The sequence below is a fragment of the Amblyomma maculatum genome, chromosome 1, assembly GCF_055883805.1.
Source record: "Amblyomma maculatum isolate TAMU_Amacu chromosome 1, ASM5588380v1, whole genome shotgun sequence".
Taxonomy (NCBI): domain Eukaryota; kingdom Metazoa; phylum Arthropoda; class Arachnida; order Ixodida; family Ixodidae; genus Amblyomma; species Amblyomma maculatum.
In genome coordinates this window covers 233,897,020-233,923,844 of record NC_139344.1, presented here as the reverse complement: position 1 = coordinate 233,923,844, position 26,825 = coordinate 233,897,020, and the positions used below count along the sequence as shown (strand labels likewise).

The 26,825-nt window shown below is 50.4% G+C and overlaps 1 protein-coding gene across 3 annotated transcripts in view; it reads right to left on the bottom strand.

The window, feature by feature from the left end:
• LOC146205910 (puratrophin-1-like) overlaps nucleotides 1-26,825 on the bottom strand; it is a 353,992-nt gene that overhangs the window by 211,527 nt on the left and 115,640 nt on the right. For 2 of the 3 annotated variants that reach the window (XM_084590570.1, XM_084590571.1), the window contains exon 3: nucleotides 19,958-20,008. In XM_084590570.1, the coding sequence (XP_084446696.1) occupies nucleotides 19,958-20,008 (51 nt within the window). Of the gene's footprint in view, nucleotides 1-3,520; nucleotides 3,614-5,605; nucleotides 5,932-19,957; nucleotides 20,009-26,825 lie in introns of those variants that run through there. The other variant, XM_084590572.1, reaches the window with a different exon arrangement.

Below are 26,825 nucleotides of genomic sequence, written 5' to 3'. Positions count from 1 at the left end.
TGCGCCGCTCGCTCACGACCGTATCGCACGAAAATTTTCACTTCAGTGCCGGATACAACACGACCACTTTTCTTCCGGGCGACTTATTCTCGGGGGGCAACTCGTGATCACTTTCCCTACCGGTTCCAGCGTGGCCCTCGGCGCGGCCACTCCCCCTGGGCGCCCCTCGCGACTCCCAGAGAGACGCCCCGCGCACAAACACACAAAAGCGGCCGCGCGCGAGTGTGTGGGCCGCTCGGGCCCACATACCTGTGCCAGCCCAGATGCTTCGCTGATGATCTTAGGCAAGGCCCCCTCGCGCCGACCTGTTATCTCCCCCCCCCCCCCCCCTTGCCCTGCCGCCAGCAACCCGTACATCGTGCGCCGGCGGCCGCTTGGCTCTTTTGCCAAGCTGGAGCCGCGGCCACACTTCACGAGCTCTCCGGTGAGGTACATTTCCTCGTACTTGGCCTGCCGGTAAAATGCCACAGTCCGCCATGCTACAGCAACGGCCACACAGAGTAAAGCTACATCTTTCTAAAGCGGAAATAATAACAATGGTGTCATTATGTGCCTAAACTAGCAAATCGTCCGCTGTCACGCCACTGCAGTAGGAAACTTTACTAGGCTAAACATGGTAGGAACGTCGGCCCATTCAAGTTAGCCTCCCTATGAAGCCATGGCAGGAAAAGAAGAAAGGCCCCACAAAAGCTTCAATGTTGGACCACCGCGGAAGGATGGCCTCCAGAACGGTCACTTGAGTGCGAATCGCCAGCATATGCACTTGAAGTTGCACTTTCTAAACGTCGCCGCAGTCGTTATGGGCGCCGTGACCAAGGGCCGCACCACGAAAATCATGTTGTGAATAGCTGAGAATAAATTGTGCGTTCATTTCTTTGTTATATGGTCCAGCTTAGTCCGAATTAAGAGCCGAGGGGATTAAGAAACCGAAAGTATCCAACTTGACTGGCGCATACGACAGAATTGACCTTTGCGAGAACCGTGAAAATTTTACCGGAGCGCGAACTGACCAACCCGCTTTCCCCGAAAAATATTTCCGATGAAAGCGTGAAGGCAAGCATGTTTCATGTGCTGATTCAGCGTGTTCATGCGGGGATATAATTCCGACAAGCAGCATCTACACCACATACGTGCACATCAAAGCTCGCGCGCAAACAAATCTATCAAAGGCGGCTGGCCCGTCCCGCGGAGATGTTGCGTGTGCACGCGCTCTTTTCTTACTGCCGCCCCTTCTCTCCCTTCGCATCACGCACAGAGAGCGCGATTCCACTCCGCGAGACTTGGTCGTCCGTCGATAAACGATGCGGCGAGAGCGGAAAGGGAAAGATTCAGTCCGTAATCACGCGCTCGGAGAAGACAACTTTTTAAAGGCGCCTTGTAATAGGCATTCACCCGGAACAGCACACAGTTCTAGGACAACAACCTCGGCTACTGCTACGGGCGCAGTTGGAACGGGCCATCGACCGGACTTTGCAGCCGCCGTCTCCTACGCGCCGCCGCTGCCAGGGCGTACACGGGCCAAGCCAACAGTGCCGCAGCTGTAGCGCCAGTCACCGGAGAGCGCGCAGGCGTAATTGCTTTACTTCCGTTCTTCCTCAGCGTTTGTATTCTCTGTTCTCTCAAATATCGCCGAAGTAGGGAACGACGTGCACAGTGCAATGTCTGTGAGCCAGTCGAATCTACTACCCTGTTTGAAAGCTTTGACAAATTAGTGAACGGCGAAAAATAAGACGTTTCGTGAAAGAGAAACGAAGCATCACGAACTCCGATGCTTCGTAATCACCGATCGACCGTAATCGGTGCGATCACTTTTTTGAACCGTGCGGTTCATATTTCCACTGCCTTCGCCCACACCATTGCAGTGCGACACTGGATGCTGTCAAACGACTCTCCGCGGGCATTGCAAGCATCGGAGGCCCTGGCGTTCTTCCTTGACAGGTAGTTTTGCTTTGAAAATGCTCCGCCAGAACAGATGACGTAATGAAGCAGGTTTGCGATCACGCCCCCGTTTCAAATGCTAACACGAAGAAATTTCGGATGCTTTATGTGCAAATCACACATATCCGATTCCTTTACGTTCGTCAAATTATAGAAGGCTCTTCAGTTGCAGCTTTTTAACGGCTGTGGGGCTGGCCTAGCTAAGCAAGGAGACGGCGCCTACAGAGAAGCGAAGATCCAAATGACGGATTAGGCTGCTCGTGTTTATTGAAACGGGTAGAAACACTGAAATACCGAACAAAAGCGACAAGTCGAGTTGGAGCGATGTTATTTCTCGCCGAGATACGAATTTTGCCGACTAAGGAGAAGTTAACATGCAGCACGCAAGACATATGCGCGGAAGTTGAAATCATTAAACGCCATGCAGACACTGTACACAGCTCGCCAGCTATATGACCACCCCTTGAATACCGATTGCAAACTAGACCGGCCTTGCCGCCCGTTACCTGCGAAATATACCTCCGAAGTAGGGAGCCCTTTGGACACTCAGCGTTCCCGCGAGCATATATAATGGAATGCAGTGACGTAAAAAGTTTGAAAACTCTGCATGGGTTAACGTTATTGACAGGGCCGTACAGAAATGACGCCAGTTGTCGATTGACGAATATGCTCAGAGTGATAGCCATGCTCTGCACTGGCTCTGCGGTACCGCGGGGCGAAAATAGAGGCGTAAAGATTTGAAAGGCACTCAAGTGACGATAAAATATCAGCACATTAGTCAGCCCGATCGTTCCTCGTTTGACACAGCACGCAAGGGTTTGAAAGGTTTCCAGCTTTTAATGACCGTCGGCAGCAGGTAGCTGCAGGCCACCTGCTCTATACTAGCTCATTTCTTTGTATACAATTACCTCTGTTGGGCAAGAGGCGCTGAACATGCGGTTAAGTTTCTTACGCACAGCCACTCTTCATCCGCTAAAGTCTTCTAACCTTCCCCAAGGATGATTTTTCGCTCCTATGCTTCCAAAATATTACATCAATTAGATCGCTGCACCTTGTCTACAATTGGTGGAACATACGACACACCTCGCTCGCTCTATGATCGGTTACATGCATATGAAAACAAACCGAACACCTAACAGTGCTTCTAGAGCGTGTATAACATAGGGATCTAATCCACGTGTAAAATTCCCCCTGCAAAGCAGGCAGGCACTTCGAGGGTATTGAAGGTATCCATAACCCCTAGCTCTAGCAGCTTCTCCGCACAGGCGCCGTGGATTTATTCTGACAACACTGCCTTCGAACCAAGGAAGCTAGGAATGCGGGGCAAGGTCGAAGCCCTGCATGAAACTGCTTAAGAAATCTGTTCACACTTAACGTGTGCGCGGCTAATCTTTTCCCTCCGCCTACACCGGCGTATCGAGAAAAACCGCATAAGAAAATATATGTTTAAATGGCGCACACTTGTATCTTTGGCACAAAATGTAAATTTGAGTAGCATCTGAACATTCATTTCAAGCACCAAAGAATTAAGCTGGGCTTGCCCGTACCGTCTTTTCAGCATCAATAGAGAGATTTAGCATACCGTGATCCACCACCGTGAAGCCAGTGAAGGCTGGCGCATCGACCTTATGCACCGAGGCCGTTGCTTCGACTTCCGACTCGGAACACCGCGTTTCTGTTGAGACAGAACGAAAACACTCTCGTCGGTTATAAAAGTCCAATGCTGCCGCGGTCACCCGTTGTAGTAGCATATCCTGATAACGCGTTTCATAGCCGCTACATTATTTCACACATCTGAGAATGAAGTATTTTACTTGGCAAAGGCCAGTAGTTCGCAGTATCTTTCAACGTTTTGCCATGGCTCAACTCTCGTTATGGTCCCCCAGAACCGCAGTTGCAGTCAATGCTCATATAGGCATCTAAGCGACTGCACTTATGAACGCGTACAACCATCCATGCGATGCGCTGAACACACAAGCTCGCGGCCATAAGCCCGTAGGCAACACAAGGCAAATGTCACCCCGACCGCTTCCTCTGGAGCATATGACATGGTGTGCTTATCTACCGGCATACAGATAAGAAAAGCGAACGACCAGCTGAGAAATGCGAAATATTATTTTCGAAATATGCATTTAAACTGCCAGCATAAACTGATCACAACCTGTCTGGGGTGTCAGCTTTCCATCAGCATGCTTTACAAGCAGCTGCTTCTCAGTGTAAGGAGTGCCTCTATGCGGTAACGTTCACATCAAGATGGCCATCACTGCTGGTCAAGGACGCCAGAACCGGGGAGAAGGGATGCCAGAGCTTTGAAAACATTCCCAACGGGGTATTCTACCAACCCCGCTTCCTGTCCAATCCGCACACTTTGTTTAAACGCTAATGCCTGTTTACATGGGCTATGGGCGCTAAGCTCAATACTTTGTTGAAGTTGTGCACCCTCGCTTGGTTCCGGCGTCCCTGCCACTGGCTCACCGTCCCAACGGCAGTGAGTGAGTGAATAAACTTTATTCAATCAAGACAAAAACAAAGCTAATGTAACGTGTCAACACAGGAGGGAGACGCGGAGGCACGGTCACTCAACTTCGTCAAGTAACGCCTGTCTTCGCACTGACGGCACAAACGCACCAGTTATCCCCGAGGCTTTGCTTTTCTCAACCGAACGAACGTAACGCTAACCGCGTGAGGCCGAATGTGTTCCCATTAATGTTTGCAAGCTAGTTATTTCATGGAAGGCTCATTTACACAAGAAAGCAGCTATTTTAGACTGTCACAGCGACTCGAGCGGCCCAGTCGGTACGCATGGAGGGCTCGAGTGACCATCATTGCACCAAAAAGCTGCATTTTTTAACAGGGACAGACATGGAAGCTTGAGGTAAATATTCAACAAGTAATAACTGCCGTCTAAGACCCCTTATTAAACGCAGGAATGTCCCCAAATTAAAAAAAAATTACGAATCCTGACTAAACAACCGAAAAAAAAAAACGAAAATTTACATTAATACATTCCGCGCATCATTACATGGAAGCCAAGCAGCAACCGAATGGACAAATACGCACGCAAGACAAGCATCCAGACAAGTCGGTATACAACCCGATATGCATTTCTTCAATCTCGCCCTGCTGTTCGACAAATATTTTCCAGTTTCATCTTACTTTTCTGTGCTTTAGTATGGCGCTAACTGTTCTAGAGGCCTGGGGAGAACGTTTAAATGGCAGAACTATGCAGCAAGCGGGCAAGCACCGGGCAGCAGATGACTGCGAAGCGAGGAAGACTGTCAAGGCTCGAGCTGTGTGGCTTCCTTCCGCAACCGTATGACTGCGTTCGGGTATCAATCATATTCTGCCTTGAGGGCACCGACTGGACAACTGGTCTGGTAAGCAAGTAGTACCGTCCCTAGATTTGAACAGCTATACGTGACAGCGATTAACATAGAACGCTATCACGTTCATGGCGCTTGTAACCGCAGAATCGAACTGCGAAACTTATATACAGCCACAAAGAATGTGCAGCACAAAACGTAAACAATGGGGCTGCCCTGGCGCGTGTTCCCAGACACCGCGCTAGAGCAGCTCCGTGCATCAGCTCCTGTGAGCAGTGAGAAAAAAAAAAAAATGCGAGGAGAGATACAGGATGATTGGTGCCATGCTCTGCCATGAAACTCACCTTACCCCGAAGATCGACCGATACGTCCCGCGCAACGCCACCCTAGAGGTTCGTCAGAAGGAGCGAAAATCCAGCCGTGGAGAGCGCCGGTGTGCTAGCAGCCTAGCACAACACCGCACGGGGGTGCCTCACTCGCGGCCGCCAAGAGCAGAGCGGCGCGAAGCCCGCATCAGTCCCACACGGCGGCGGCTCATAGCACGCGCGTCAAGAACCTGGCCCGGCAGCGGCGGAGCACGCGGCGCAAGGATCGTATCCACACGGCGGCAGGGCAGCATTGGGTAGGACGTCCCACTGGAGGTCCCGCACGGCGGCCAGCAAACTGGTACTGAGGGAAGGAGAAACACGGCGGTGGCTGCAGCGCCGCTCTGGCGGCCTGCAGAAAGGGAAGGCGACCGGATGTCGCGTGGAGAGAGACCCCACCAGGCGAGGAGGAGCGCAGATTCCAGCTGCCACGAAAAAGAGTTTCCGCTCAGGTCTTCGCCGGGGGCCGACGACGCGCGAGAGGTGTTCACGATGGTGTGGTGGTAGGGGGCGAGGCGCGCAATCTGCCGCCAGACGGTCGCGGACACGCGGTCGGGCTCAGCCCCGCGGCCGAACCGCCAGATGCGGAGCACTTGGCGGGCTTCCCTCCTCCCGCGACTACGCGAGGGGCTAAAATGGCTGTGGAGAAACAACGAAGAGCCGCAGGGCGCGCGCGCCGGCTGCAGAGAGGAAGTCTAAAAATCAAATCTGGACAGGAGCGACGAGCGGACTTTCGCTTCTTGAAATAAGAAAGAGAGAAGGGAAACCATCCGCGTTTAATTATTGCATTAACGACAGGTTCATTTCCATTCACGTGTCGAGCAGTATCTTCGCTTCACTTTTTCCAAAGTTGTATTCTGGTCATCGAACAGTGCACATTTCGTAAATCAGTCGTATAGCGCATGTGACTGGCGGCTAAATTTACGCCATTTAGTGAGGAGGCTTGTATGCATGTGCTTGGTAGATTTAGCTTTCAGTTATGATGCAGAATACGGAGATTTACAATACAGTACGCAGGTGCATTCACCAGCGAGGTCTTCACCACATAAAAAGAGAGAGAAGCCGGCAGCCCTGCAAATGCAATGGCCGTCTCAACAACTCTGCGCATGTCGTCGTAGCGACTGCTGATAAGCCTCCAGTGCAACCGTCACATTTTCAACCTGCTTCAAGCTAATGCAGCTACACACAGAAAACTAGGAATTAATCGCGAAAACACTTCACACCTGGACGCTGGAAACCAATGGCCGCCAGCGTACTGCAGTCGCCGGGACATATAAAACGGCTGGAAAAATGGACGTCAGTAAAACGGGTCATTAAATGAACGCCAGTAGCCCATTTGCTCTTACCTGAATTTTTCTCGGGAACAGTTAACCTTAACATGCTCAGTAAAAAAGGCAGTGGTAATAACGTACAACTGCCTGAGTTCATGACGATTTAACCAAATACGGACAGGAGGGATCTTTTTGGAGTAACGCGATATACACAAACTAGTGCCCTTACCTCATACTTCTTTACAAATTATATATGATATCCCGTTATAGTGAAGGTCGGCTTTCTTGACGAAGAACGTCCCACGCTAGCACTAACCGGGATCGCCCGGCCTCGGCGGCCGCTTTTCGATGGAGGCAAAAAGCAAAGCCTGTGTGATGTCAGTGCACGTTAAAGAACCCCAGGTGGTCGAAATTTCCCGAGTCCTCCACTACCCCACAAACCAAACCAACCGGGATCGGTAGATAACGACTAATGAGCAGCTATAGAAGGTAAACATTGGAGCACTTGTATTGACTCGGTTTATCTTCATGCCGCCGCTATTATAATCAGCATGTTCTTTACAGACAAGGTTATCACGTTCCGCGACGCCATGTTATCGACTCCTGAACACTTCAACTCACCCAGCTGAGCTGATCGCTCTTATCGGAAAGAGCGCGCAGATAGTATCAGTTCTCTTTCAAAGGTCAAGTGCAAAGAGAGGAAAGATTAGCTCTGGGCTGAGCAGGGGCCACTGAACCACGTGAACCGGGCCCACTCATTATGACTTCATGAGAGCATCTGCGCTAATGGTTCGTGCCATTTGGCTGCTTCGCAGTTGTTCAGAAGGTATCACTCGGTCTGATCCATTGCCCTTAATTTGTCTTTTAAATGTCTCACCACATCTCATAGGCCGGCCAAAGTTTACTTCTCTGTGCGCAGAAATTTGAAGGGCTGCCTCTTATCTGAAACGTTCTAGTCTACACTCTGGGTACAAAAAAAAAAAGAAAAAAATCCTACAAGGGAGTAAAAGTCGAGTAAAATGTCTTCTAGCGCGCTCCCTATCAGAAGCATGCATATGCTGCACAAGCCCTGCAGTAGATATTTGTCACTACAAATTTGGAATAGCTACAGTCGGCAATGAAAGTCGATTCTCGTCTCAAAACATGCGAAGCTCTCGCAATCACCAAGGTTTTAACGAGGCATCACTCCCCTCTAATTGCTAACCCCCAAAATTTGCAGTGCCGTGGTTAAACACTTTATGCGAGCTCTAATTATATCAAATGAATGTTTGAGATGGAAATATACCTCTGTTGCTAACAGTTTAGCATTTCTTTTTGTATTGCGAAAATAATATGCCCATAGATTGAAACGAGGAGAAGGAAGAGGAGAAAAGGCGGGGTGGTTAATCAGTAAACGAAGCCGATTTGCTACCCTTGAAAACAATACACCGAAAATTGAAAACAGTGCACTACTCCTATAAGGAGTGCGCTAGAGGACATTTTGACATTTCACTCCATTTTTTACTTCCGTATAGGGTAATTCGTGCTTAAGGTGTATAAAAATGCGTAAAGGCTAGCACTCTGCTGCTCCGCTCTTCTAAAAGGCTGCGCTTCACCGAACCTTTATGCTCTCGATTATGTTCAAAACTTGCTTCCTTTGGGGGAATGCATGCGGAATTCCCTAACCACAGCTCCATAAACTCACACGTAGCGCTATTCGGCCAACCCTGTAGAGTTTCTTTTTTAGAGCGCAGCTCTTTGGCGTCCGTTCCTGGGTTTCGCGTCGGCGTCGTCGTCGGCCTCGTAACCAGCTCCGCCCCCCTTTCATCCCCCCAGCGCTAGCAGCGACCGACTGATACCGCTGGATGCCGCTGACGCCGCTAGAGAGTCAAGATAACGTGACTGCATAGAACACCGTCGCCGCCATGCAGAAAGAGGAGGGGAGGGTGGACATCATCGTGAAGCGTGATGTCCACGAAATGTAAAGAAATAGAGCTTCTAGAGGCTTCCGATATGAACGCACACATCACATGCTGGAAATACGTAACTTTGAGCGCATTCTGATAAAACAAAAATCAAGAAACAAATGGGGAGCTGCTTTTGTACATCTCAGTTTGCTTTATCGCATTCGAAGCGAATCATATAAAGCCCGAAAACCTAGACGCACCTGCTGTACAACAACAGCGACCATAAAAGCGTAACTGAAACATCGGTATGAAACCAAAAAGCTATTTCAAGTTGAGAAGGGTTTACAAGTAGAACTAAGAAGGACAAATAACTTGCACGACACGCTGTGAACTTACTGAAACATAAAAAAAAAGGTATTGCCGTAACTCTTAATGATATCTAACGCGCGCAACAAAAAAAAAAGGGGGGGGGGGCCGCAAACGCTATCGAGTTTTGAAGCAGGTATCGAGAGTGCACCCTTCTCGCACATAACGAAACATGCACGTCAAACAGTTTTCTGAAGAGAAACGGCGTGGCTCGAGAAGACAAAAAAAAAAAAAAAAAAAAAAGAAAACGACTGTGCACTCACACCATACCGCTTTATTGGGTTCGCCGCGGTTGAGAATGATACGCAGCTGCATCGGGGATCGCGGGGCGCCGTAATATCGTTGCGCGCAGCGAGAGGGCGGCCTTTTTTAACCTTTGGGCACGCCGCCAAATCGACTGAATCGGGTGATCGTTCAGGCCCTAAATTAGGTGTCCCAAGCGGAGAGCGGCCACTCACGCGCCCGGGCACCAAGCGTGCATTTCTCCCATGTGTGCCCAGCGCGCCGCACAGAAACGCACGCACGCGCGCCGGCCGGTATCGCAGCACGTTCCCCCGTTTCGATCATCCTCCAGCATCCTTCGCTCGGTGTGCGGGCCTGAGCGTGGGAAGGCGAGCAAGTTGAAGAAATAAAGATAATAGACGAATAAACGAGAGTGCAGCTAGGTGTGGTCCCCTTCATCACGTGCTCGTCAACTAACCGCAAAGCGGCCGCAGTACAATTATTGAGAACGACGAGAAGTGTGCGGCCTTTACTCGTTATGCATTTCGTTGGGCAGGCTCCTTGCTAGCCACTGGAGGAGAAGGCTCACAGGATGCGGTAGATGCCAAGACGCACGCTTTCTCTCTCCATTGCCACAAAACTTTCTTTGACGGGAGAAGGTTTGTTTACTTGCGCAACTAGCTCAGTAACACGGTATCTAGAACTTCCGATGCCCCGCTTTCAGGGGGTCTTTGTATCGAAGATGCTTGAAGCGATAAAGGTTTTATCGTCTAGCGAAGGGCTTACCGTCACAACTGGTAATGAAGATCGGATTTCACAACCCAATTTTCTGGAAGACTACTACAGTAACTGCGTGTGGCTGTGCGCGCCAAAACAAGAGCGGCTTTAGATGTGACGTACGCATTACGTAACACAATGAGAACAAACAGTACAATGGACAACGTAATTGTAGCTTCGACGGTGAGCAATTAGCAAGCAGGAAATTGCGCTTTTCTGTGGGACATGTAGAGCCATGAAAGGAAACAAAGTGCGTTTCAAGAGACTCAACCGATGCACGGAGTCACTGCGTCACGGTCTGCCGTCCGCCTCGAGCGCTGCTGCAAATAAAGGGTCTCCGAAAGAAGCAGCACGCTTATTCTGCGCGATGCAATTGCATGGAGCGCCAGCTAGTGTGGCGGCACGCACCGGCCACGGCAGTAAGCGCAGGGCGCCGAAAGTCGGGCGCCCGGAACACTCGAGTGCGCGGTCGCACACGCACGAAAGCGCTGAGCTCGCGGTGGACTGGACACGTCCTTGGGCCTACACTGACGCAGTGGGCGCGGCGTGTGAGTGCGCCGAGTGGAACTGTTTTTCTCCTGCAAAGGCGGGGTTCCGGATTTACGCTTTTCCTTTCAGCCACTTCGCTGATACGGAGCGACGGATGTGGGAAGAAATATTGAAGTCCCCCTTGTTTAGGGGCTTCCTACTCAGGTCCGAGGCGCTGCCCCCGCCGCGCGATACGAGGCGCCGTGCGGAGCAACAAGAGATGGGGTCGCGTTAACCGATAAACGACTTGCTCCAAATTAGCGTCGTTTGGACCAAAGGGGCCGCCGGGACCACTCTGGGATTACCGGCGAACACGCTGAATCAGCCAGGAAGACAACACGCGCCCGTACGAGGAACCTGCCGCCGCGAGCGGAGGATCGGCACTTCTCGCGGATTTCGGGTGAACACGCCGCCATTAAAATGATGGGCCGCCCAATATCTCGGCTGCGTATCAATGTGTGTCGCTTGCAAGCTCGATGAAAGCCCGCCTGATTTACGAGGCTCCTCTAAGCGGTGCCTTAAATAAACCGTAAGAGCCGCGGAAAGACGTGGCTTTGTGTGTTTTGTTAGTGCTGCCAGACCGACTCGTAATAAGGCATGTTTACGCGCGGCGGTTTCGCGCGCAGCGCCGACCGTGGTGCCGTGCCCGACCCATCTCCCGCGCCGAGATAAGCGGTCGCTCTCGGCGTGACCGCCTTTCTCCCCCTTTCCTTCTGGTGGAGCGCGCGATAATTGGCGGACACTTTCGCACCCCGATGCATGTATGAGCCCATGTGCGCAACATGCGCACGCCGATCAGAGTGAGCGGTGGTCACTGCGGGCGTCGGTTACTCAAGGAAGACTACCTCCCGCGAGCGCTAAGCGCGCCGGAGTCTCCTACCTACGCATGAAAAGAGCAAGAATGGAGAGACGACATATACTAGACGCGCATGGCTACACCAAACTCCGCGAGTAAAAATAAGCCCAGGTTTACGACAGGAAGCCCTTGCTTTCAGGACACAACCGATTACGACACGCAGATCTCCGCAAGACATCGAAAAGAACCACATTCGGAGGCCGTTGGGTAACCAGTTTGGTTTAAAGGAGAACGCGGAGGAATGCACCCAGGTATTCGGCAGGAACTGTTCACTGTTGGCGGCGTTCGGCATGACTGGCTAGCGAGGTTACTTCGTTTCGCCCGCTTCTTCCGCGCCCCCCGCGTGGTGTTGCGTCGGGAAAAAAAGCCCAGCAGCGTTTCGCGACGCGAGTCGATCCGCCCGGCGCGGTTTCGTTACTCCACATCGAATCACTGCGAATAATTAAAGCGACGGTGAGTGGAATTCGCCTAATGAGTCAGCGTACTGCTCTTGAGCTCAGTACGAAACTCTGCGCGAGAAATCGAACTCTAGATTACCGCAATAAAACTCAGCCAGGATCGAGTGCCCAGCGAGGTGATCGCAGAATTGAACGGCGCTTATCGCGTCATGGTAATTCCTCAGGAAAGGAAGGCTGCACAGCCCCTTCAACAAAAAACTCAGATGTAGAAAGAGAGAGACAAAAGAAAAGCCCTCCGAACTTCCATGTTTTTATAAACGGAGCATTATTTTTGTTGTTGTTGCTGTTGTTCATTAACAACACTGGCCCGCCGCAGTTGCTCAGAGGATAGGGCGTGCGCTCGATTGCAGAACCATAGGATGCAGCATCAGTCCTGGCCGCGGCGGTTATTTTTCATGGAGGCGAAAAACAAGGCTCCCGGGTGGTGCGCGCAGTCACTGCAGGGTAAATAGCCCCAGGCAGTCGAAATTTCAGGAGCCCTCACGACGTCTTCGGTGTCCCTCATAGCCGGAGTCGCTTTGACGTCAAACCCTATATAAGCCTAAACCGAAATAAGCCAGCCCCGCTACTCCGCGCCAGTGTAAGAAAATGCAGCAAGTGTGACCAGCTATAACAACAGTACTACTCCGACGTTGCAGTATACATATGTAGAAATTAGCACAGCAAATTTAATGCGACTGCAGCGAGTTATAAAAACAGCGTTCGCAAACTGCAGAAAAATAGAGTGGGGCAAGAGAGAAACAAGGACGAAAGTGTTTTCCCGCCTCTAATTCTTTTCCTTTTTGAATTTGTTCAGCTGGCGCACAAACGGAAGCTGTTCTTTATTCCATCTTTTCCCCCTTTTCCACCTGTTACTGAACAGACCTGGCAGCGCGGCCCGCTAGAGGGCGGCGGCGGCAGCCAGAGGATGGCGGCTCCGCCCAGTGGCGCAGGGGCGCCCTCTTCCCACTCGACCGTGCCACCGCTACTCGCAGTGGCAGCTGCGACCATTTTCCCGCGCGAAAGCAAAAGGCCCAGCGCAGCTGCCAGGAGACCCGCAGGCGTGGGTGACGTTTCGGGGCGCGGGTGTGCGACCTGTCTCTGCCGCCGCGAGGTGTCTCGCCGGCGAAATCGCATCGCCGCCGCACGACAGCCTGACCTTCCCGCCGAAGCCAGCTGACAGCGGCGCCCTGAAAGCGTCCGCCCACAGGGCGTCACGTAACGTTCACCACGCTCGTTTCTCTTCTCCTCTCGCGCTTCCACGCATTGTGCAAAATATTGCCCCCCCAGCAACGCAAAGCGCGGACAGCAAGGAACGAGATGACGCCAAAGAATGGAGGAGTCCCTGCTAATGCGGAGTCAAATGCCAAGCGTAAGCCTGCCTCGTAATGTGGAACAAGAACCCTTCGTGCGGCAACTGATGCCAGTCCTGCCAGGCACAAGCCACTTTTTTTATCGGAGAATAACTGAGTCGGCGAGCACAAGTGCCTTCAGCTCAGCTCATCGACAATGCTCAGTTTTCTGACAAGACGAAACATTCTACATGACGTGCAAGTAAAAAAATAAAGAAGGGCTGCATGGTTCTGGAATGGGTAGAAAAGATGGGAAGGAGCATCTGTGGCCCTTACACCGATGCTAATATGCTGTCAATGCGCAGTGATCGAGGATAGGGGACGAGCATGCACTTCACCTACGGTTGGTCTGGTTCGGCTTGGTTTATGTGATCTGAGGTCTTAATATGGCTCGGACAATGAGGGACGCCGTAGTGGAAAGCTCCGGAAATTTCGACCGCCTGGGGTTCGTTAACGTGCACTGACATCACACAGCACACGGGCGCCTTGCTTTTATCCTCCCCGCTTCCCTGGGTTCAGCATTCCCTGTGTGGCGAGTGTATTGCACCCGTGGTATGGACTTTCATGGCTCCAACGTTCTCTGTGAGAATCACAAGCAGCCAAATAGTAGAAGTGCAATAATAAAGCTTTCTCACTGCACCTGGGCGGGCTAAGAAGAGTATAGAATACCGATCCAAAGATGAATTCGCACTCTGAATAGGAACAAGAAATTCAGGGACAGAAGAGTCTGTGGGAAATAAATGACGAATTTGATATCACATAACCAGCAGCTAGATGCGAGTTGTTGATTTACCCCACTAATATATGTGCTGTCCCTATTGGATATATATGGATGACTTCCTGTCGGCCTGCGTATACGGCAGAGTCAGCTCTACGCAGTCGCAAGCACTGTGCTCCTGTTCCAGTTTCTAGGCAGTTATTTCTTGGTCACCTGAACAAGTATACGCGGTGTGCCAGAGCCAACAGCACAACTTCGCTTGGAAATCCGAAGTCGTTACTGGCCATTGCAGGCACACTGCCGACCCTGATGTAACAGTGCGAGATACTATAAAGCCACAGTGTAAAGGAAAAGTTTCTAAAACAGGCAAAAAATTTAAACGGAAAAAGAAGGGAACATTAACAGGATGCCGAATTCATTTTTTTTTTTTTTTTTTAAGTTCAATTTCAACAGGAAAAGGCCAGTGTCACTAAGGTTCACTGCGCCCCAGTTTGCTGGCTGCGGAGTACCAGTTGCAGTCAGTCTCAAGAGAAAACTAAGCAAGGGTGCCAGGAGTGCATGTAGGGAATGTTTACAACCTTAACAAGCCACCATGAACGCGATAACATGAACAAGCATCACGAAGAGGGGTCATGTCCTGACTTCCGCGACTGTTAAGTCATGACGCGGACACATGCGATGCGCTGCCCTCTGGCTCCTTCCGCATTTCTGCAGCGACCTGCTTGCTTCTGTGAAGAGCTTGCTCACTAATTCGCTAACAAAAGTAACTGCAAAAACACCAGCGACTCAAAAGCAAGAAATACTCCCGAGTTTATCACAGCCAGATAGGGCGATTCCGAAAAGAAGGCGATCGGACAGAAAGGCTCGCTTCGCCAAGAGGGTCAAGCGTACATACGTTTCCCTCACTGCCAGATCGATCGATTTACTGCCACACTTCTTCCTATGGCGGTAACATTTTGTCCTTTAGGCTCCGCTCTAAACATAGAAGCATGTGTGTTCATTTTTGGCAAATTAATTCGTGGTACTCATAGAGAAGCTAAGGTAAAGTTTTTGAGACATTTTATCGTACAGGGGTATGTATGTACCAGATAACTCCATCGATATCTTTTTTTTTTTTTTTTCGCTGAGACGGAAACCCAATAATAGTACTTTTACTTAAACAGAACAGAAAAAAGAGCGCTGAATTTTCAAAAATAAATTCTGAAAATTCCAGACCCTTAAGTGTTCGACATTAACACACACACGCACACACCTCAAGCGTTTTAGAATTAGAGGTCGGTTCCAAACTGTGTTTCTATGCACCGAATTAATGCATACACGTGCGTCGCATCTCGAAACGATCATGAAGTGCTAATGGGAATCAATGTGTGCAGAGGTTGCTTCATAATGTTCTGCCGTTTCCAAACGACGGTTGGCTTCTGCAGAATACCTCGGAGTAGGAAACGCGCCAGATTACCAGTGTATTGATTCCCCGGCAGAGAAACACTGTTACATCACAGAATCTTGTTATAAATGCTGTTTCTGTTATTGCCAGCGCGATGGTGCGGCTCCGGAGCGAAGCCAATTACGTCCAATTTACTCAGCGATCAAAAACTGAGAGTTGTGCGAGGTTAGCTGACTTTGATTATCCGCGTCCATCTGCCGACAAAGTTGAATTGCCTCCATTAAAAAAAAAAAAAAAAAAAAAAAAAGGAATCACATATTAACCTATACAGAGGCAGGCATGCGTTATTGGCGTGAGGGAGAAGAAAAGGGCGCTCTGTTCAGGTTTTTCTGTCCGCCAAGACACGTGAAGACGAGCGCTGACTTGAACGCACGTTATTCGACCCACTATGGAACTGATTACGAGCTGCGTTCGGTAATGTAGTCATCTGGTTCGGTTTGGTTTGTGGGGTTTATGGTCACAGAGTGACTCCGACTATGAGAGACGTATCATGAGGTCATCTGACATCTCGCAGGAGGTTTTAAGTCTCGGGTAGCGTGTATGAGGGCTTCCTTTTACTACACACAGGATCGTCAGCATCCCCCGAATACGTAGCAAACGAATCACCTGTCTAATAATGAAGGCAGCTTTACAAGCATATAGCATTTTTTCTCAAGCCGTATTGCTGCCCATGGGTGTGTGCTAATTAGTAATTACTCTCTCATAACAAATCTACCCCACTTTGGAGGTACCGAAGCATTATATCACGACCACTTCGATCTACTGGCCGTCCTAACAGCTCAGCTGATGGAGGGTAGCAATTCGAGCTAGTTGGTCTTGATAGTTTGTCTTGATCTTCCAATGGTTTCTGGTCGAGTGCTGAACTGCGTGGGAACACTAGACCTGTCAAAAGAGTCACTGAGCCGCCTGTATACGCATACTTGAGATGGATATCCTGCCCTCAACGGACGTAAATATTCTATCGAGTGGGTGACTGACATGGAGGCCTTGCTTGAGACGCGTACGACCACCCCCTGAGCTAATCAGCGTGCCATATTTTGCTCGTTAGCTCCATCGCTTGCAGCTAAACGTGGCGTATCCGCAGCTTCTTGGATAAAACTATTTCGTCGGTAATGGATCCAGGACGTGCAACATTTCCCCCTGAACAATGAGGTTCAGCATAGCGTAGAATATTAGCGTAGCCGTATATATACTGGCCGATTACTGCAGATAGGCTGCGCGCAAGAACAAAGTCGCGTGGGGTCACTGCAAGCGCGAAGCGGCCTAATACGTCCCTTCTATATGCTACTCGTAAATCCTTGTGATGAGACTCGCTTGACCGTTCAACGTCTGCGAAGAACTTAAGAATGCCGAAACAGTTGTTGAACGTTGATCTCACAGCCAACAGTTATGCGCTATATGCAGCCTCGTAGACGCACAAGCCACACACACACACACACACACACACACACACACACACACACACACACACACACACACACACACACACACACACACACACACACACACACACACACACACACACACACACACACACACACACACACACACACACACACACACACACACACACACACACACACACACACACACACACACACACACACACACACACACAAAAAAAAAAAAAAAAAAACAGCTAGCCTCTCGTGAAAAGCAACTGTCAGATTTCCTAGCACCAAAGTTTACCACACATACGTGCTAGACAGGGTTGACGCTGTAACGTAACGTAGTATGCGTGACTGAAGTCAGCGGAGTTAAAAAAAAAAAGGAAAACCATTGCATTTGTTCTCAAGTAGTGAAATAGTTGAAAAAGCAAAATACAGCGGTTGTAGTATGCCCTCCAGCTTTATCTAACGAAATAACAGCAAAACTCGCACGCTGTCATTTTCGTACATCTGCAAACGCAGCGTGAAAAAGAGTCTATAAAACCAAGTTACAACTTAATGACACGTTCATCACGGATGGAAAGCCACATTACAGAGCTGAACGGGTACACCAAAGTGCTTGCTTCAACTTAGGGCACTAAAGATTGGTTTGGTTTGGTTTGTGGGGTTTAACGTCCCAAAGCGACTCAGGCTATGAGAGACGCCGTAGTGGAGGACTCCGGAGATTTCGACCACCTGGGGTTCTTTAACGTGCACTGACATCGCACAGCACACGGGCGCCTTGCTTTTCGCCTCCATCGAAAAGCGGCCGCCGAGTCCGGGATTCGATCCCGCATCTTTGGGAATAGTAGTCGAGCGCCGTAACCACTGCGCCAACCCGGCGGGGTTTGCACTAAAGAGTAATGCCAACGAGGTAGAAAGTGAATGTCTTGCACTGCGCCCCAAAACATCCCATCCCACTTTGCATTTCTAGCTATAACAGCTGACAACAATTAAGAGCACTGCATGGGATTGGTAGTTGTGATATGCGCACGAAGTTAGTGAGCATTGATGTCAGGTAAGCTGAAGAATACACGAGCCACAGTACAAACCAAGCTCGTTTACTACCGAAATACAGTAAGGATGCCTGAGGAACGCAGGTGCATCTCAGTTTCACGAATATCATTACACAAGTCTCCCCGCTCTTCTATTGCTTGTCGCAGGCAGATAATAAACACCCCGTACAATCTGATGATGAGCGCGACAATGTCCAGAGAGTGATTATACACTGGCCACACGTGAAAGCGACGGAGGTAGAAACCACACCTTTTATCGGCAAGCGAAAGGCCCAGATCAGCGCTTTTATGGCGTCTCTTTTGCTCGCGTGTTGAAGAGACCGTTTTGCTCGCGCTTTAATAAACCACTGCATATTATTTAAACAACGAAAGCTCTCTTTCCCTAAGTGACGCAGAGGTTCATTTACTACTAACAACGAGAGCTTGCGCGAATTTTTTAGACAGTGCATTGATTAACCAGCGACCGATAAAGCAGAATTTAGTTCCAAACTAGCCGGAAATTAAAGAAAAAAAAAGAAACGCGCACAGAGGGTCGATATATCGTAATTACAGTGAGGAGGCAAAGGAGAAGAGCCGTCATTCTAGCGAGTAATCAATTGCCAAGGGTTACAGCTCGCCGTTCATGGTCAAAACAGAGCCTCCTTTTCCGTGGACGCGAGGAGGGGGCTATCCGGAAATGCGCTCGACGTGAGCCTAACACGAAAGTGTATTGTCAGAAAAACTGAAGCGCGGCACCAAAAGCAAACAATAAGCGCCGCCCTTGCCGGCTGCTTGAAGCAGGTGCCGTTGTTCCCGGGTGCAACGCTGGCGCACAAACGAGCTTTCAGATGGGCACCGGAACAATGTAAGGAAGAGCTCAGAGTTGGCCAGCACTTCCTTTATAGTGTCCAGGCACACCCGGAGGAACACGTAACGACGCCCTTCGAACTAAGAGGTCGTTGTCGGAGTCCCCGAGACACTCGCCACAGAGATGATCGCCCTCGGAAGAGCTGCAGCTGAGCGCGTGCGCGGCATGTTTTAGAAACGGGGACGTGGGAGTCGGCCGTCAGAACACGCAACCAATAGCTCGGGCGATGGTTAACGTTAACGACAGCGGCAAGTGACCGCGAATCCTGCTGAGAACGTCTTCTTTGTCGCCGAAGGCTAATTATCGGTCGATGGATATCTTTGGATGGCGAAGAAATAATAGGGGCCTGATTTGCTTATGCGATCGTATTAGGCCGTGGCAGTTTTGCGTCGAGCGAATTCCCGCCGCTCTGGACGCATTTCACGCTAACTGCGCAGGCTCAAGAACCACGAGCTCGGAGCCAGCAGCGTCTCGATCATGTGCGCAAGCGTTGGAGCGTAGGCGCGGGCCCCACGACGATCCTCGCAGTGCAGAGAGGCCAGCGGGCTCCCAGAGCCTCTGCCATCAACACGCCCGCTCAAGGTTCAATGTCGTTGTCGGGAAGACTTTGATTGAAACACGGCCCCCGGGAAAACGGGGACGTTCCGACCGCGGATGACCCTGCCATCATGTCCGCCAAAACACAGCGCGCGCGAGTGAGGACAGCTATCTTGCGCGTCGCCTCCCACATTTCTTGTTTCCAGCCGCCCGGCCCCTATCATCTTTTCTTGCTTTTTTTTTTCGCCTTTCTTCGTTCCGCCCCTTTTGTGAGATACGCACCATCATTTCATCTTGTTTTTGTTGGCTTTCCCCTCGCTGGCTTTCCTGTGGAAGATGAATGTTCGTCCTTTCGATCTACCACTCGGTGCTCCGGAGGTCCCCTTGTTCGCGACCCCGATAACCGCGCAAAAGAAGCGAGGCCGAAAGCAGCAGGCGTGCCCGCCTCGCGCATGCATAGAACTGGCGCGCACTGCAGACGGACTCCAATTGGCCGCCATTCGCAGATCGAACATGCGTTGACTTTCGGCCTCACCTTCCTTAGATCCCCCTCCTTTCACGAAAAAAAAAAAAAAGTTGGGAGAGGGGGGAGGGGAGATGCAGAAGTACCTCAAGATATTTGTCCCGTAAGAGCGGAAAGTACTTACGAACATAGTGGATCTAGGTGAGCATCCTGTCTTTTCATTCAGCTGACGCACCTGCAAAGAGGAAATGAAATGTCACTTAGTTGTCTTGAGTGCAGTGGCTAGCATTAGGCACCAGCAAACAAAGTTTAAATTGGCTCCCCTCCGAAGTTTTTAACGGCCACTGAGGACAACTCCGCGCAAGCGTTGTCAGTAAAAATCAAGAAAATTCGATTTAGAGTGATTCAACCTCACGGAGTCACGATGTCCTTGACAAAAATGATATGTTGCCACTGTTTTTGAAGGAAATGGAAGCATAGCGTATATAACGTCTACGATCCGGCGCGCCTAAAAACGGTGCAATCTACTTGCAAAATTGCCGGTGAGAGCGAGACCAGTTTTTTTTTTTTTTTTCTGTAATTTGTACCTCATAAAAGCGACATTTTCGGTCAAAGCGGTTTCTCATTGATTAAAAGCAGATACCCGGACGATACAGGCAAGCTTCTATTTGTGCTCACTGTCCCTTTAATGACACTTTCATTAAGTTTGCTTCAACCGCCACTTCTACCCTATAGGCTAAGTCGCAGTACATACGTCGCGTAAATATATGTACGAATGCGTTTGCGTCAGTAAGAACGAACATGAAAAACGGGAAAAAAAATTATGCACCGTCCTCGAACCCATATAGGCAAATGAATGTGGAAACGCGAAGAACTTTCTGCGACACTGCCGCATAGAAAGTACGAGCGCAATGCGACGGCTTCTACACATAAAGCTGCTGCTCTCACATTCCTGCAAGCCACGTATACGGAGGGTAACAGCTTGAGCTGACGTGCAGCTTCCACCGCAATGCCACAGAATGGTCGTCCCCGAGTGTGAGGGCTGTCACATCTTCGACTTGCTTCCTCCCGTTCTTATCAGAAAGAAAAGTACCGCTGGTTCTAGTTTGGTTGGTTTGTGGGGTTTGACGTCCCAAAGCGACTCAGGCTATGAGAGACGCCCTAGTGGAGCGCTCCGGAAATTTCGACCACCTGCGGTTCCTTAACGTGCACTGACATCGCACAGCACACGGGCGCCTTGCTTTTCGTCTACATCGAAAAGCGGCCTCCGAGGCCGGGATTCGATCCCACTTCCTTGGGCACAGTAGTCGAGCGCCCTATACCACTGCGCCACCCCAACGGGGCTACCGATAGTTCTAAATGCTTTCTTTTTTTTTTTTTAATTTACGTTAAATCGACAGCAGTTGTGAGCTCTCGAGCTGCAAACTAGCCAACTGAACCAACAGGCAGAGAGGTATCATTACAGGACAAGTCAACGACTCGGGTAGGTGTTCTGCGTACTGTGCCATGTTTGATCGCTAAACAAAAGTCCCAATTTCCAAGCCAAATACAAACACATGGTTCCCCGGCATGGTTTTGGTTGATTGTTCAGTTCTGAGACAGCCGCACACGGAGAGTCCCTGAAAAAGTTACCCTATAGGCGCGGACTTCGTTCCCACGTTTGCAGCTTCGTTTTGGGTATTAGTACACCAGCAATGAAAAATCGCCGCGAGTTGACCTCATTTGTGGCAGCAGCCAGCATTGTTTTCGCCAACTAAAACGTTGTGGCCGCGGCTGTGTTCTCGCGCAGAGTAAGCCAAGCGTAATCTGACACGGAAATCAGTATTGTGAATATCTGTGCGCGCATACAGAAATAAATTAATAATGCCACGCGATAGGAATGAACGCCGAACTAACACAGTGCTAGCGGTGCTTTCAAAACAGAAACAACGACAAGGAAAGAAGAACGGCAAGAATGGTACTGGTCGGGAAATGCGATCTAGCCGCTTGATCTCATTGTGTGCAGGCCAAAACTTTGTGAAAATAAATCATTCCAAAGAGCATTAAAAAAAAAAGAAAAAAAAAAGAAAAATCCCGAGTGGAATATGTATGCTCCCCGTCGTCAACAGCTGTGGCGCACATCAAAGCCATAACGCTGCCCGAAGAGTAAAGATTGAGAATGAGCATAGAACGCGCGAAATTCGGCCGCATGTCTCCATTTGCGTGGCTTGCGGACCTCCAACGGACGAAATCAATTGGCAGCTGGAGGCGAAAGTTTGAGACGCATCATTTCTCTTCCGGCACTTGCCAGCGCACCAGCAGCCGCCATTTTCCGGGCACTCGAAGACCAGCGCGGACGAAATGGAAAGCGTTCGAGCAACCAAGCGGCGGCCGTTGGCAGCGCGCAGAGGCCGGAACCTCCGGGCCCATTCAAGCCTAGGCGTACGCAAAGACGCAAATCAATTTTCTTGCCCCACCCCAAGCAAGACATCAAGACCATCTTGAAAGGAAACCGTAGGGCACACAGATCATGGGATTGTGTGGCGTTATTTAAAATGGTGCCTAGCTTTGCTTCGCTTTTTTCTTCCTGCTGATCACCGTCGGTGCCCCAACGTTTGCAGCCGAATCGCGAGCGGCTGTTACTCGCAATTAATTCCGAGGGAGTAAGCGGCCCCTTATTAATAGCGCCATATCGTGCGCGTTCCCAGTGGAACTGCCCCCTCTGGGCCAATTAGACGGCGCGCAGTGATTCTATCAGGCCGATGAAATGACGGATTGAAGCGGCGGAGGACGCAGCCAGATAATCACTCTCTACATCGAGGATAAATTACGCGTGCTCGGCATTGTCCGAATCGGGATCCAGAAGGAAACAATTCGCGCGCCGAGGGAAGCGGACAGGGGAGTCGCAGAGAGCGAGTCTTATCGCCGCCAGCCATCTTGGTAAGGGGAGCATAACTGCATGTCGAGGGAGACCAAGCGCCAAGGCAGACTAGCCCTCTTTCGAGCAGCCCTTTCCCACTCGCCCACACAGAGTGTGCGGGCCATTCTTTGAAGCGATATGCCTTCCGCCAACAAGGTTGCCGGACGATGACCTGGGAAAAGGAGACGCTATGGAGAGAAACATTTGCCACAGAATCGAGAACGAGCCCAGAAAGCGACTCAACCATGTCGAAGCGGCGGCAGCGCTCCCCGAGCTGGCTGTCAGCCAAAAGCTGGGCCACCGCCGCGGAATTAAAAAGAGTGGCCACAAGGAGGTCCCCTTGTCTTCTGTCAAGATTGGCACGGGGCGAGAGCCAGACGGTGGCTTCCAGGTTACCAAAACAACACCGCGACGACGACAGGCGAAATCACGCGAGGTGAAATGTTCGCAGGGGTAGAACTGGAACCAGGTCTGCGGGCCCTGGCCGTCTACTACTGTGCTCGAGAACGGAAGGGATAATGCGTTCTCAGCCGGAACTTCATCGTTTACCCGCAAGCAGAAATAATATCGAGCCGGCGCGGGGCTCTTCCCTAATCAAGCACAGTTGCAGGTTGGGCTAACCGCCTAATATCCGTATTTTGTAGTAAAGTCCATGCTTTTCCATAGGTGGCAAGGCATGCACACTGCACATAGATCATATTCAAGATTGGACCAGGGGCATGGGGGTGTTTCGGTGTCAGAACACCCCCAAAATTTCTTGAGCACTACCCCCCTTTCATTCCGGCATATTTTTCGCCCATGATTTTTTTTTGTTCGTCTGGTGGTAATAACACCCCTCGCAAAATATTTCTGGATACACCACTGGATTGTACTAACGATGGGTTCAATGAGAGCAGGTATTACCCACGTACAGAACGTTTTACGATTATATCGTTTGCTTCGTTCGCGTTACCAGAATTGGGAAACGTTAAATAAAATGCGTGTGGAAACACACAAACATGATAAATAAATTAAACGATTGCAAGGAAATAAGGCCCGAAAGAGCGGCCATCTTTTTTTTTTTTTTTTTTAATAAAGCACTCGGTGAAGTCGCTGTCTGTGCAGTTCAAGGATAAGAAGGCAGGTTAGTCTTGCTCTCATTTGCTATTGTGTTGGTAAAAAAAAAAGTGAAATAAGTATAATGTGCGTTCATATAAATTATTCGCTATGTGTAACGGAACCGAGTGGTTCTTGCAGTATAGTGGGCGAGTATGTACGGTTGCCGTTTCGTGTCCTACGGGTATACTCTTCTCATGGCACCTCTAATGCATCCACGTAGTTTTCATGCATACTGGCGATGGTTGCGTCGGCTCTATAGGGCAAATGTAAACTCCCATTTAAGACCTTACTGCCTCAACACCTTTTTCACTATAGCTGAATGTGCTCGCTTGTTAGCGGCAAGTTCTTGCCAGTTTCACAAAGTTTTCATTCACAAGGATATCGAGGATAACGCAGTTTATAAGTGTCAATTTTAAAGCGTTTCTATGGTGTGGTTGTGCAATTGCTTTTCTTCTCTACAACTGGAAGCGTTTAGCAACTATTCTTTTACACGTGGTCCGACAAGTAGTTTACACATTAAAAGATCGAAGCCAAACAGGGCACGCACATCAGCGATTCGTTTCCTTTTATGTTTTCCCTTTTTTTTTTAGAGTGTGTTTAAGAGGCCTATTCTGCTCGATTTTCTGAAGTAGGACCCAATATTTTTAGCACGAAGTAACAATATAGCCGCTGCGTAGTGACGCTACCTTATTTATTGGATGCAAGCGGCCAGAGTAAGTTTGAAGCGAGTGGTATCTACACATCTATCGTTCTTTCATGCGGAAAAGCCGCGAGAAAATGCGTCCCGTCTCGGCTTTCCAACTCCTTTACACCAGTCACTTGAACGTAAAAGCTAATGCCATACAGGTATACTGCAGTATGAGCGAAGGCACTCCAAAATGCGAGCTTAGTCACGTAAAGCGTACAACGCCAGAGGGCACCGACTACAATTTTGTCATCGCCGGCGACACTTGTGCCCAGTGAGGCTCGAACGCATTTCAGGGTCATCGGTAATTTAGGAGGTTTCTGCCATTGACAATTGAATGTAATGAAACAGAAAGGCACCCCAGGGACCAGGCGCGGGCGTTAATTGCGAGAGGAGGGCGGGAGCTCCCTTCGGGGTCGCCAGGAAGATGCATGCGGACGATCACCCGGCGAATCGGGAGGGTTTTAAAACCTGTTGTGATTGGATCAGACAAGAGCCGTTAATGGTCGCGCAGCAGCTGAGTGGAATTAAGTGGGGACCTGCCGAAAATGTGAATGCCGTCTTGCTCGAGTCCTTTCCACCTTGGAAACAGCAGCAGCATCGCCGCGGTAATGAAAGTCGCCGCGCATAAGAAGGTGGCGCGCGGTGCTTCTCTATCTCCGCCATTCCTCGTAATTGCATCTTTTTCTGGCCGCTGCGTTCTTGGAGGCTTCTTAGATTTCGAAAATGGCTGCCTCATTAGTGACCAACGCTCGGACGTTAGACAAATGTGCGGCCCCGTGACCTGGTTGACGCCAAGCCCGCTGCGTTAATGCGTCTGCTGTGCTCGTTTTCATTCACACGCGCTTCCTCTTCAATCGAACGTAATTGCGAAGTCAGTACTTTATTCCGACGTCTTGTGTTTCGCACACACACGCGACCCAAGGGTACCATCGGAGCTGCGTCAACGCGCGCTCGCCGCGAAAGATCACATTCAGCTTTCCAGATGACGACGCGAGATCTTGCTGCGAGCAGAAAACGAGAGTGCGGTGCAGCCGAGGTAGTCGGGGACATGAAAGGGATCGCCAAGCGCCGCGGAACGACCCCACAGCAATGGGCACTGACAAAAGCTTTTTCTTCGCTCATGTCAACAAATGCGTTCTTGAATACGCGCGATGGACTTTGATAGGCGAGGATGGCCCACCGCACAGCAAGCCATTCATTGCCGACGCGGGATCTGACTGGAGCCTCGCTCTGTACTCTCGACGACGAGCAGAACAGAGCGCCGTGGCACCCCCGTGTCTCGCACTGCGCATTAGGTGACCGCCGAAGACCAAGACGACAGCCAGCGCGCCGCATTATACTTGCGCATCTTGATGCATGACGAACATTAGGATAGCGGCAGCAAGATACAAAAGCGCCGGTTATGAGCCCACAAGCACGCGCTATTTTTGCGAGCACTCGAATACGATACCGGTACTAGATAGCCACGAAAAATAGAACAGCTCTCGAAACTGGACCGTCGATGGTATCGTGCGCTGGGCAAAGCGAAGGGCGCAAGTTCACTCGTAGGGAGACGCACCGCGCATTCCCCCCTCAAGGGGTATCGGAGAGGGGGGCGTGCTGGAGAAGAATACATTACATTAGCGAGACAGGCGCGTCGATCAGGGCCACATGTAACGCACCGCCGGGCCTCGCCCGTTCGGCGCAGCGCTTTTAGGCCCGCTCGCGGCGTGGTCCTGCGCCGCCGCCCATTTTCACTCGTAGGAAATCTGAGGGCCTCAGGATAAGCGCCACCCGACAGAATAACGCTACTATGCTCAGACTAAAGCCGTGAAGGGCTGCGCCGCGATTAATGTGCCCGAACACTTGGTTCTTCCGTTTACGCATCTCAGCTCTGTATGAACTTTCGCGACGGCACGGCAGCCATGTACGCAGACTAAGTGCCTAGGAGTGAGCCTCAACAACAGTGTCTGTAACATGGACGAGCTTTCAAAACCTTCGGTTAGCGTTGTACCAACAATGTAGAGTATTGGGTCCCGTGCTTCCTGGACATACTTCTATCCTTCCACTCCCCGCGTCAAAAAACATATGTACAGCGGTGGCCCGGATTGATGTCAAAGGTACCGCCTTTTCCACTGCTCAATATCATCTTGTTGGCGGAGAGCTGATGCAGGCGTTGATTCTGCGGGCACGGCCACCTCGGCAGCATTAAGGCCGTTCAGTAGGAAGAGGCACGAAAAAAGTCGGAAGCGAATTAAAGAAAACGCAAGTACAAAAGCAGCATAGCGTAGAAAAGAGGGAAGCCGGAAGCGCAGTGCTGTAGACACACCAGCCTCGTTCGTCCTTTGGCATAATGCGCTTCAGCGGAACGCGTTGATCAAGCGCCCT